General features: G+C 36.1%; 1 protein-coding gene across 1 annotated transcript in view; it reads right to left on the reverse strand.

Moving 5' to 3' along the window:
* The window catches only part of LOC112511077 (protein disulfide-isomerase 5-2), a 16,951-nt gene extending 3,182 nt beyond the window's left edge, over positions 1–13,769 (reverse strand). The window contains exons 1-4 of the mRNA XM_025116481.1: positions 13,370–13,769; positions 5,693–5,796; positions 5,138–5,508; positions 1,712–2,019 (exon numbers count right to left, since the gene is read on the reverse strand). Coding sequence (XP_024972249.1) covers positions 1,712–2,019; positions 5,138–5,508; positions 5,693–5,796; positions 13,370–13,570 — 984 coding nt within the window. The 5' untranslated portion in view covers positions 13,571–13,769. The remainder of the gene's footprint in view (positions 1–1,711; positions 2,020–5,137; positions 5,509–5,692; positions 5,797–13,369) is intronic.
* Positions 13,770–13,970: the final 201 nt, after the last annotated feature.

Raw genomic sequence — 13,970 nt, forward strand, 5'->3', positions numbered from 1 at the left:
AAGTGTTTAAAGCTCAGGTCCGCCAGTGCAAAAACCAGCCATAAGGGTCTAATAATGACTCCTAATGCACTAACTATTTGGCATCACATAGAGATCTCCAGACTAAATATATTTCAACCTCAAGCAAACCTCCGCATAAAAGTCGGCCAGCATGTGGGGAATTAATTATGAGGCAAACAAAAGAAAAAAGGAATTAGGGAAGAACATTGAAAAGGTCAACCGTCCAAAGGTACTAAAAGGAAGATCATACAGAATAACATGCTATATATCATCAATAACAAAGTCAACTCGAGGCTTCTATTCAGGGAAAGCTGAAACACAGGGAATGTGAGTTCCCTTTAAGAAAGAATTGGCTGGAAAAGAATGTTCCTCTGGAAGGAGATAGCTCCACTACTGATTGGATTTCAAAATACCTAAGGAGTGACTAGGTCAGAGGATGTACCATAGATACATCCCCTGTAGGATAGCATCCAGACCTAGTGAGGATCAACACATCCTGTTAGCACAGTCGTTCGTTGTAATCAATAAGGACCATGTGAATGCAAAACAGAAAAAAAGAAAAAAAAAGGAATTGAGACACTGTTTGCAACCTACAAATCAGATGCAGATGTATATTTGTGTTCACCATGTGTATGGGGGCAGCAAGAGGTCCTTAGGCACCATAACACATCAATTTGATGCCCAGGTGATACAGTAACAGGTAGGTGTTTTTGGTGGGAGTGGGGGTTGCATGTCTAGTTCTCACCTCTTTATTATAAGAGAAAATCAATGAACCTCTCACCATATTTCTGTTATATATATACTAGAAGGGTACTCGCACAATGTAGCAAGATACATCTCGATTTTAATGTTTAGTTTTTTTGTCTCAGTTGATGTTATAATACGGTTTTATGTGGTTTTGAGAAAGCAATAATGTTTTTATTTTTGACTAAAATATAAATATGAAGATATCACAAAAAATTGAAAAAAGAATATTGATATTAGTACGAAACTAACCATTTAAAATCTCTCCTTTTTTGTGTATTTCTTTAATTTATTTTTCTTTGGTTTAACAATATAATTTTTTATAAAGATAATAATCAAGTATTTTGTTTAAACTCAATAATTATCCTAATTATATTTTAGATTTTTTTATATTTAAAATGAGATGTGTATCCTCTATTTGATTATGTTTTGTCTGCAGTTAGTTACACGAATTCAAACATGAAGCTTTAATAATTTGTATTTACATACAATTTACTTGTAATCTTGAATTTTAAATAATATGCATCAATAAATAGTACTTCATGCATAAAAAATTATTTTTAAGAGTTTTTGTCAAATGCTTTATAATATAGTATAGATATATATANGGGGGGGGGGGGGGGAGGGCATACATGAAGATATAGAAAGTTAGACCCACTATATACAACACTATATTAGTCCCCGATGGGTATTTTTTTCCAGCATGGCCACACTAAAGGTTCAGAGAGAGGGTCTCCTGATTGAGGGAGTGGCTCACATAAATAAATAGGTCAACGTTCTCATCTTTCAATAATGTTTTGCCTTGTCAATATTTATACTAGCATAGAGCCATAATATCACTATATCGAATTTAATAAGATGCATGATTTAGCTTTAAGGAATGTAATTCCGTGCACATAAAAGGAGACAATACTAGAGAGATTAAACAAATAAATTATAATTAGCAATAAAAGTGTTCACAGCTTACCGAGAAAAATACTTCATTCCCATCCCAAACAACCATCTTCGGCAATGGAGTTTTCCTATCAACTTCAAAAGCCTCAGCAAAATCTTGCCACTGGTTAAAACCTACATAACCAAATACAAGATCACGGTTTGCAGATGCAGCTGCCCTCAATAACTTGATCAATGCCTTTGATTCAAAGTGTGTCTCATCCTCCACAATGGTCAGCACGATTTTTCTATCATCGTCTTTCAACAGCTTTAGACCTTCTGGACTGATTGGTAGGGTCAATGGCAAAAGACTCTGTTGAATAAACTCTTCCAAAAACTTCTCTGTGTGTTCATAGGAGAAAAAAAGGAATGTCAAAGCAATGCAACCATTTCTAAATTGAAAGGTATCAAAAACCACCACAATATTTGATTATGTGCCCGGTGTAAGAATTATTACAGCCTTCAAAGAGCATTTTCTTGGTTCCTGTTATACCCTAGGTAGTGGGATCAAATAGTCAAATATGGTAGGCTAGGTACAATTAGTTGGGTAGTATAAATAAGGGAGGTTAGGTCATTAGGGTTTTATAACCATTCAATTTCTGTTCTGATTCCATATTGATTCAATTGTGTGTTCATCAAATCATCGAGAGTACATCAATAGGTATCAGAGCATCTTTCGAATTTCGATCCCAATTTCTCAACTGACATAACACTTTTTTCTTCCTGCTGATTTTGGTGCGTATAAGGGAGTATCTTCATGAATGCAATTACAATCTGTTCGGTGGATTCTAGAAGCCTGGATAGCGTCTTCAATTGGTCTGATCTAGCGGTGTAATCAATTTTGAGAAAAGACCAATTCAATATGTCTGGCAATCTACTGTTTAGAACTGCTACTGTAATCCATTCCTTGCTAGAGATCTCACGGTTATGTTTTTGACACAACTTGCCTGAATTGTTGAATAAACTTCCCAGTTGCAATTGCTGGACCAAAATCCTTTGTCTAGTATTGGTGGATAATGTTGTGATCGCTGGACACACTTTTTGATTGATACCAATAAAAAAACAAGACTTCTGAACAAGAATACAGAGATACAATCGCCAGAAATGTTTCAATGCGGGTGGGTGAAATGGAAAATAGGTTGGGACATGTGAAGGTTGTAGTTGGCTCGTTGAAGGAGGATATGCGCACTGCTATGAAGCAATTGGAGCGGTTAATCGAGCTTCAGGTGAAATCGTCAAGGAAACAGACCACACTAATGAGAACAGAAGAGGATGGACTACGGTTGTCTGAAGATAAATTAGGGGAACAAGGTGGCATAGAGGTGGCAGATAGGGTCGACATGAGGTAAATCGTCTCTTGTCAATTAAAGATAGGGAGTTGGAAATTCCAATTTTCGGTGGGAAGGATTCTGATGGATGGATCTTTAGGGCAGAACATAATTTTGCATTGAATCGATTAATCGAAGATGAGAAGATTGAAATGGCCGTAACTAGTTTCGTGGCCGATGTGTTACATTGGTTTCAATGGGAGAATCAATACCGACTCTTTACGAGATGGAACGACCTCAAGGCGATGTTATCTCGTCAATTTAAGACGTGGGTAGGTGGTCGTTTTTGTGAGCAATTTGTCAATTTTAAACAGAAAGGGTCCGAGAACAAATATCAACAGGTGTGTGATACCAACAGCAGCCGGAGCAGTTAAAGAAAGATTGTCATACTCAAGTTGTTAATGACCTGGACAGCACGATTCATGCTTCAGTTAGTTGAAGAGAAAAAGTATTAAGCAAGAATAAAAATCAATTGGTGTGGAATAACAAAATGTGGGGTGGAGCTACAGAAACCAGGTATACAGGGGTGACTATGTGGAAGACGGGTGTCCCTACCACCATTACAGAAGGTATAGATTTTTGTCGTGGTGAGGGGTACCTGGATCATAAGTGGAAGAAAAGCGAGGTCAGTGAAGAAGAGATGGGACTGGTGAAATTCAGAGAAGTTTTTCAAAAAGTGGGAATCATTCGATGAGGTGTGACTAACCCGAAACCAATGAAGCTAGTAGGAACAATTCATGGGAAAGGAGTGTTTATTGTCAATAGTGCAACTAACAATTTCATTTCCAGAACAACAGTATAGAAGCTACAATGGCATGTGAATAATACGAACAACTATAGCAATCATAGCGAGACGATGATTCCAGGTTGGACCAAGCTTATTTCGAATTTAAATGAGCTCAATGTTTCGCCGTTACACTCTTTTACATCGTTAGCGTTTAGAAGAGGTTGGTTACACGATGCTCATAGGAAACCGCCGCCGCCACCGCCACTACCACCACCGGCAGCAGTAGTTGATGAAAGGCTTTTGAACCGGTATTTCTAGTTTTTCCACCTTCAGCACAAGGTTGAGTTTGGGGGGCAGGTATTGTTATACCCTAGGTAGTGGGATCAAATGGTCAAATACGGTAGGCCAGGTACAAGTGCCTAATTGCACTAGTACAAGTAGTTGATGCAAGAGAAGTATTAGTGGGGTAGTATAAATAAGGGAGGCTAGGTCAATAGGGTTGTATCGATCAGTTTATATGTGTTTCGGGCAAGAGCCTTGGGAGACATCCGACAGTCTCGAAGTGCCCATAAATCTTTTGTAACCGTTCAATTTCTGTTCTAATTCCATATTGATTCGATTGTGTGTTCATCAAATCATCGATAATACATCAGTTACATGCAGCAACATCATACACAGTAAATTATTGGCCTATTGGTTGGACCCTGTAATACCATTTGTTTCAATTAAGATTTTTATTAAGAAAATATTCATTATAAGCTCTGCTTGAAACTTTTTCTCAGAACTGTTTCTTATTGAAAACTGAAACAAGAAATCCGTGCCTAGAAAGAACTTGAATTGATCAGCATATTTAACAGGTTAGTGGATGGAGTAATATGAATGTACTGGAAAAGCAAAAAAAGACGGGGAGAGAGAGAGAGAGAGCAAGGAGGGGCTATTGCATAGACAGCCAGAAACAATAATGAAGAACTCAAATTCCCCCCCCCCCCCCCCCATAATTTTCAGGAATGATAGCGGTAAGTCGGTAACAGCAAAGAGCAGCTACTCATCTTAATATTTGCCACTAGAAAGGAAAGAAATGGAGATGACAATCTCTTAAGTTATATTTCATTGACAATGTGTTTCATAGTACAAAAGATGAGCATCCTGGCTTTGGACTTCTTGGAAATGATTTTTACCCTCTTGTTGCCTTCCTCCTCCCTCTCTCTCCAAATTAAATCAGCATATTTTTCTAAGCATCTTATTTTAATCTAAAGAATTAGTTTACAAGTAATGCATGCTTCACCTCGAACAATTCTTTATTGCTGTCTAGAAAGTAGAAACTTCCTCCCTAGGACTCCCAATTGCATACATGGCACAAAGTGCATAAGGTGCAGAGATTAATGTAATTTGAAATTCAACTAACCTTCAACTGGACCATAAAAAATGTTCTGTTCGTTGAAGTTTGGATGAAGGGCTAGCAAAGCAGGCACCTTATCAAACTCATACAAAGCCATGGTTTTTTCTGAGAAATCTTTTGCCACCGAAAACCATGCATTTTTCTTGAATTTAATTGCCAAATTTGATATTGCTGACTCATCCAAACCAAAGCCTATAAATATTGGAAAAGCCGTCCCAGCTGCTTCAACAAACTCAGTAATACCAGAATCAGATTCAAGAACAGTAACATCAGGAGCAACAAACTTCCTGAGATATCGAACTAGTAAGTCTGATTTTCTTGGCCCATTATATTCAGTGGGAACTCCATGCATAAAAATCTTTAAGGTAGGAAACCCACTGTATCACAGCAGCAGATGCATGTGTTAGAGAAAAATATCTCCGATTAATTTTGGAACTCGTAATGTAGAACTTTGAAGTGGGTTAAGGTTTCAATCCAGATTAGTGAAAAATCAACTCCTACACGTTTCGAGTTTTTGTTGTTTTAAAATCAGTTGGAAATCATAGAAGGCATGGAACATACTCGATTTTATATTTTGAAGCAAGACGGGAATACTTGTCGGCATTTACTTTTGCAATCACAATGGGCTTCGTCAATCCGGAAAGCATAGGAGCAGCTTTATCTAACTGAAATGAAACAACAATAGCTTGTCAGCTTTCATCAGATGGTATACATGACAACAATTAGAAGTCATCAAGGTGGACTTTAATGCTACATTGACACAACAAAAGGAAAATAAATGGTTTTTATACAGTTGCACTTCCACGCTACATGAGTACAGGTAGCCATCCCAATTTACCAATAAATAATGCCACAACAGCAGCATATTTCATTTGATAAATTAAAGTTTAGAGAATGGGTGATTTTTAAGGATCGAAGGGTAATATATACATGGTAACTGGTTAAAAGGATAAGAAATTTAGGTACCTAGCAGCAACAGTAGCAGTGTACAGTATAATCTCAAATTTCTTCAAAAAAGCATTATATTTTCAATAAGCTTGACTTACGTAATTCAATAACATCATTTTCAATTACATTCTAGCTTCATCTTTTGTGTGTTTAGACCATATTGTTAGGGTATAACATGTATGTTTAGATACACAATATCATGCTTAAAAATGTTTAGAACCTTAGGTAGGTCTAGGAAAGGTTCAGTATGCCATAGACAGATTAAGAAACAATCAAGCATGAATAACTGGTTGGTGTCCTACACACGATTGAAGCAAGCTTTCATGATAAAGTTTTCAATCTAATGTGGCCTAGAGCCTTGAACCTATTCTCCTCTTGGCTTAAAATGCTTTAATTTCCAGTAATGATGGTTCTTGTCACACCTTGTATTTTTAATGGTTAAAATTACAAAGATTACGTTCTAGAAAATATGTCTATGGTCAAATTAATTAAAGCCTCTTTCAGAAACCCTTAGCGGAGTAACAAGACAAAAGATATTTATGTGGACCTTCAAAACCATCTGGTTTCCCATGGGATTATTCATGAAGCTTTTGGTGCATATGCCCCTCAACTGAATGGTGTAGTTGAACAAGAGAGTAGAGGTAGTTCGCCCCCCTTTGATTCCTTTTTTTCTTGATAAAGAACCTCTTCTTAATTACTGTGATGTCCCCATGAATTATGTTCAAATGAAGTTCTCATTCCCAATTTTTTTGATTCATAGGATGCCTACTTATGTACTTATGCCATTTCCTGTAACAATTTTATATTCACTTGCTCCATTGTTTCCCATCATGCCGACAATGTTTGTGTGTTTGCTTTGTTCATTATGAGGGTAGATCAGCAAAAGCTAGACCCCACATTTCTCAAATGTGTGCTTGTTGGGTATTCATATTCCCAAAAGGCTATTTTCGCTTCAATTCAAGTGATACTTTCCACATGTTAGGTTCAAGAGGTCTGTATTATTTTGTTCTTTACTCCAATGGATTCTATCTTCTCAAGCACCTAATGTGGATGATCTCCAAAGAATCTTTGAGAAACCAACATCATCTACTAGCAGCTTCAATTGTAGGTGATGACTCTAGAATTAACCTTTCCTTAATCCCCAAATAAATCGTGTTTTCCCACTCGCGTGAACCAGTAAGTTCCCATCTTACCCGTTTCTCCCACTTGAACCACACTACCCTCCATAACCTCATGTCACAAAGTAATCCTATCATTATGCATAAGGATCATGGTACTTCCACCTATCACCATCTCCAAAACCATATGGCCCCTACAATTCCATCCTCAAAAGATTGGGCTTCTACCTCCCCAAGGAAGCGCTCAAGATTATTTGCGAGGCATATGAGCATTCATAATGGCAAAAAGATTGTACTTTGAAAGGAATGTATGTTTTGTCATGCCTTCCACCAAGGAAGCGCTCAAGTCAAATTGCAATCTCACGTTCTATCCACCAGTAAAGGACTGATTAGTTGCCAAGTTTTATTTGCAGCTATGATATTGATTATTAAGCAACAGGCTAGTAATTTCACTGCCCATGTAGCTATGTATCTATGATTACTTCATAGCTGGAAACCAAGAATATCTTTCACAACAGCCTTACTAACGAGGAATATATGGATCATATACTTTGTTTTGTAGTTCAAGAGAAGGATATGAAGTTTGACATCCCCCAAGATCCTTATATGGACTTTTAAGCACTCTTCAAGAGCTTGGTTTAAGGGATTCACATAAGCAGTTAGCCATCTTGGTAAGTCCCAAATCTGTTAAATATGCTCAAACTCTGCTTGCATGATCTCAACGTATTAAGATAGCATTTGAAAGAGAGAGCAGCAATGATGGTGTGTTCATACCTGCGGTTCAATACTATCCTAAAACAAAAACTTCTTTCAGAGGCTTCGGGAGTTGGGGTAAGCATGTGATACACTTATTTGTTCCACAATTCTAAGATTCTTTGATTTTATATCAAGAGAAGGTGCCCAAAAAAGAGAAATATATATTCAGAAGCATAACACCTTAGTTTCTATATATGTTAGATTTCGTGTTTTAAGTCTTAAATACAAGTATGATTCTGAAACTAAGTGCACTAAAAGGCACCAGCAGCTGGCCAACATTAGCAACTAAAAATCATCTATCCTTTATGACAAGTAGCTTACAAGACAAAGCATGAGAAATCAAACCTATAGACTTGACAAAGCAAGTCTAGTAAGCATGACAAAAAAACTAGTTATGAGTTGTCAAGGCTAGAAGTACGTGTTCGCAAAATTCATGATGACAAACAAGAGCTAGAAGCATGACAAACAAAAGCGAAAAGCATGATTTGTCAAGATTATTATCTTAAGCATGAGGTGTTAAAACTCTCATGAGGGTACAAACATGCGAGCAAGAAGAACAAGTAGTTAATACATCGTAATCACCTATAAATAGTGGTTGAACTGAAACCATTATTTCCATCCCAAAGTAAGAAAACATTCTCAAATGTTAGAATATACAATGTTCGAAGTGCCAAATCGAATTAGAAGAAAAGCAAAGCGTAAAGCAAAGTGAGTACGTTATGAGATTTACAAAGATAGATATATCTATACTATATTATAAAGCATTTGACAAAAACTCTTAAAAACCATTTTTTATGCATGAAGTAATGTATATTGATGCATATTACTTAAAATTCAAGATTACAAGTAAATTATGCATAAGTACAACTTATTAAAGCTCCATATTTGAATTCGTTTAACTAACTGCGGATAAACATAATCAAATAAAGGATAAACATCTCATTTTAAAATATAAAAAATCTAAAATATAATTACGATAATTATCGAGTTCTAACAAAATAAATTATTATTAATATTATAAAAAATTATATTATTAAACCAAATATAAATTACTTCATTATTGAACCTAAATTAAATTATAATAAAAAAGTTTGAATTAAAAAATCACACAAAAAATAGGAATTTTAAATAGTTAATTTGATACTAATATCGATATATTTTTGTCAAATTTTTATGATATTTTCAAATTTATATTTTATTCAAAAATAAAAACATCATCGCTTTTTCAAAATCACATAAGACCATACTATAACATCGACTGAGATAGAGAATAAAATGAAATATTAAAAACAAGATGTATCTCGCTGCATTGCACGAGTAACCTTCTAGTGCTATATAAATGTATTTTATACGTTATGAAGAATTTAATAAGATGTTTTGGCATGTTTGCTTTACATGAATTGAGGATACGGTTATATTGCCAAGATATATGCATTATGGCATTTTATTATGTTAGTATGTGTTTTACACATAAGGCATGGAAGTTTTATGCATGTTATGTATGACCATAAATATCCAACGTACGAGATATAGAATGTAGGGACATCTCGCAAACAGATATAGAATGTAGGGACATCTCGCAAACAGACCTTTTGGGGTGATCTTTACGAACCCGAGGTTAGCAAACTCAAGGCAAGTATGGCATACTTTCATGTCGCATGTGAGATCTCAAAAAGGGTATTTTATGCATGATGAAGAGTTTTATTGAATTATTATTCACAAACAAAGTTGTTAAAGGCTCAAGGCGCACTTAGGCGCGAAGGGGTACTGGGGCCTTGGCACGAGACGCTGGCCTCAGGATATGAAGCGCATCTTATAAAACAAGTGTAAATATATATACACACACATACACAGTTATATACAACTCAAATATGTAGTAAGTACTCCAGTGCAGCAACCAGCAATACTTCGATAGAGGCAGAAGGAAGAAGGGTTTACGGCGTGAGCCATAAGGGAGAAGTTTTAAGGTCTGGGTATTTATAGAGAAAGAGGGTTGAAGTTATAAGAATTGGGTATTTAATATTAGGGTTTGATTTATGTCATCTATTTAATCTCTTTCTTTAAGAAGTATAAGAGATAAGAAGATGAGAAAAGTCATTTAATATTAGGGTTTGACTTGGTATTTAGTAACTCTTTATGAGGCGCGCCTAGGCCTACAAGGCACCTCAGCCAAGGTGCAGGCCCATGGTGAGCATCGTGATTACACCTAGTCTCAACTTCAAAAAGTCCAAGACCTTCAGCCTCAGAGCCTAGGCGCTCCTCGGACGCGCTTTTAACAACTATGTTCACAAATCAGTAAGTCTACGAAAATTGTTTATTCATGAAATCGTAATCGCTAAAGTTTAAAATTTATGTATTCCATGTACGTATCTCAGGGAAGGAGTAAAGAGGGATAGCATGAAGTAGTTACTATTCTGATCAATTGGGCAGTCAATTGCATGCTATAGCGGCGGTATATCAAATAGCGAACCTCAATCAAATAGCAGTCCAGGTTTTGCGGTCTAAATAGTGGCCGCTATTACTGCTATTTACCGCCATTTTGCTTCCAAATAACATTCCACTATAACACTATCTCGTTGGAGACTTTTTTGGACTTATTTTTTTTTTGGACTAAAAACAATAACTTGGCTTTTGGTGTGGGCTATTTAAGATGAAGCCTGCAGAGAAAAAGAAACAAATTAATCAAACAATTAAACAAAAAAGAAAAAATTGAATTAGGTCATCGATTTCTCAACTCTCGGCGCTCTCTCTCTCTCAACTCTAAATTGATCGACTCTCAACTCTAAATTGATCGACTCTCAGAGTCTCAACTCTCCGGCTGACAGTTACCAATTCCAACTACTTTCGATTATTGTTGTTTGATTCCAACTACAATCTATTCCAACTACTCTCACTGCTGTTCAATTTTTGCTCAACTGTTGTTCGATTTTTGAAAGAGTGGATATACTAACTGATGTGGATTCAGATGTCGAGCCTGTGGATTGCAATTAGCTCGTTTAGTTGTTTATGAGCTTTATAAACTCTATTACTATGTTGCTTGTGTGGTTTGAACTATTTGACTTGATATGTATTAGACTATGTTGCTTGTGTGGTTTGAATTGTTTGACTTGATATGTATTAGGCATACAATATTTTAAGTGTTTGACGTGAGATATATATAATTATCGTATTTATGTTATGACCATATTTGATTTTACTGCTATTTCATCGCTATAACCGCTATTTCAAATAAAGGTCCGAATCGCTATTTCCGCTACCGACCGAATTAACTGCTTAGCTAATTAATAGCAAATTTTGTTGTATTATAAGCTCTGAGTAACGTTTCCGCCGATGTTTCAACCCTGATGTAATAGTAAGATGTAAAAGGAATAAAGTTAAATTTAGTTCACATACAAGACTTAGTAGTATCAAAAGAACGTAAATGGCATCCATTGGGATTGGGCATTACAAGAAGTTATATGAAAAATGATATAGCAAGTTAGCAATATAATCGGGATCAAAGGTACAGAAGGAATTATTAAATTTATTCTTTATGGGGTTTGGAAGTTATTTCAAGAAAGATAAATGAGTACCACTCTCATTGCATTTGTACATGGCGTTGTGTTACTAATCCATTCTCTCGTTTGTCGTTAGTAATCTTGGATCTTCAAAGGGCACAAGGTTCTATCTAGTGTTGATTCTAAAAAGATGCCATGTCCTTGATGGCTAATATGGGTACATGTCAAGGGAAGAAGTTGGTAATTCTATGACTGATTCCATGGAAATTCATTGTGCCAATGTCGTAGCTAAATGCATGATTAAGAATAGATCACAATTGCACTGGACATATTGAGGTAGATTAACATATTTTCCACAATATGTGGTAGATGTTTCTTGTCAACCTTCTATTGAGCCAATTTAGGTGCATTTCAAGTGCTAGGTTGCAAACACGTTGAGATAGCCACTCTGTAGGACCCATATCGATCCAGTAAGTTGGGCATATTTGACATATTTGTTCTAATATGCGGGAGAGTAAGATGTGGTACATTTTGCATTTATGCTTTAGTATGATTGTTTAAGCTTTCTTTAAGCTTATATTCTTCAACCTGCTCATGTGTCTTCTACTCCATATATTTGTGCATTGCTCAATGAAACATGTTTTCCATAAATATACTTTCTGAAGCCAACAATGCTTCCATGATCTTTACGACATAGTGCATGGAAGTTTGGGTAAACATAAGAATATAAATAAAACAAAAGTTCCAAATATTAGCAAGTTGAAATAAGGATACTTGCATATTCCTTAAGGCTAACTGTTTAATATTCTATTTGCATACACAATGGAGCATCAAAGGAATTAAAGGATAAGTTTATCAGAAACTGAAGGAGCAACAATTGGTTTTACATGCTGCCATAACCTAACATTTATTCTTATAGTACCACAAGCAAACTCAGAGTTGCCCACTCTACTTAACCAGTTTTACTAGCAAGGAGAAATTGATGTTAAAAAAGCAATTCAACCAACCTAGAAGGTAAGTGAAAATGTTCCAAACAGCTGTGCAATTGAACAATTAATTCTCCTTGCTCTTTACTATAATACATATTATCCCAATGGAACATCTACTAGCCACTGATACCACTAACAATACCTTCTCTATGTCAATGACATGACATGTGGATTCCTTTATGTGCATTGTATTTCTCCCTAGATCATATAGGCATGCATAAGTCTAAAACTTAAAACAATCACAGCACACCTTGTCCTTCATCTATGATCAATAACCCATACCCACAACTTCCATGAGCGGCACATAAGCCTCATGCTCCTATAGAAAGAAGAAAAAAATTGAATGTTTCCTTGTTCTTAAAACTGGAATTCACGGAGCATATTGTTTTTAGCCTACTAAACCTGCTAGTTGCTATTGCCACATAGAGGCATTTCAACCAATGAACATAAATACCATCCTAAAGCAGTCACTACTTTCATCTTTTTGAAAGGTTACTTCACCTCTAATGGGAATATATTTAATCTTTGTAAGTTGTATGATGACAGGTAGCATCTCTTCAAACTCCAAATCAGATATTACTATTTAGAGTTTTCCCTATTAATGACATCGTAACCCACTCATACACAGGGGCCATTCAAAGCGCCTCATTCACGTTTCATGCAAGATGCCTCCTCCGCATGAAACCTATAAATTTCCAACCTTTTAGCCAAGATGGGGTGGCCCACAACATGAATTGATAGCACCTTTCAAACCCGGGACCTCTTGCTTACTGAGGAGGAGTAAGGTGACCTGGTGAAACCGCTAGGCTAAACTTCATAACCCTATAATCAGTAATTTACTACCAAATTGGATCTCCTAAAGTGAAAGAAAATCAAAGCAAGCACCCTAAAAATCTGAACACGGATATGGACAAGCAGAAATAAACCTACCTCTGGAGATAGACGTTTGCAGTGGCCACACCATGGGGCATAGAAATCGACGAAGATGAAATCGAAGGAAGAAATTGCGGCATCGAAGTTGGATTCATCAAGCTCCAAAACCTTCCCATCTATCTTAAACTCGTGCGAAAAGATCGACGGAACAAGCGAGGAGATGATACAGAGTGCTACAAGAAAGCGGACGGAGGACATCTTTGAAGGATTTCCGGACACAGAAAACGATGATGTTGATGATTCTGCCTTCTTTCTTATGAATATTCTTGGCTACTTTCAATTAGTGTTATTATAGAAGAATGAAATCAGACGATGGAATTCAACTGCTCCATACCCTGGATCGAGATTTTGTCAACCGAATAAGCTTTTTATATCTTCGCTCAGGCAACGATCACTTGATCTCAAACTCCTTTGAATACTGTTTTTAAGTATGACTAAAAAAAATTCATTTATGGTCCATGTGGTTTACACAAAATAACATTTTAGGTCCCTAAATTGAAATAATTATGAATTTGATTTATCTTGTATGCATTTTAAAACGTATTCTTTCCCTTACTTTAACTTTGTTAAGATTTTTTTTCCTGTTAAGTAGGTTAAC

Source organism: Cynara cardunculus (genome assembly GCF_001531365.2).
Source record: "Cynara cardunculus var. scolymus isolate 2C chromosome LG 4, CcrdV1, whole genome shotgun sequence".
In the NCBI taxonomy this organism is placed as follows: domain Eukaryota; kingdom Viridiplantae; phylum Streptophyta; class Magnoliopsida; order Asterales; family Asteraceae; genus Cynara; species Cynara cardunculus.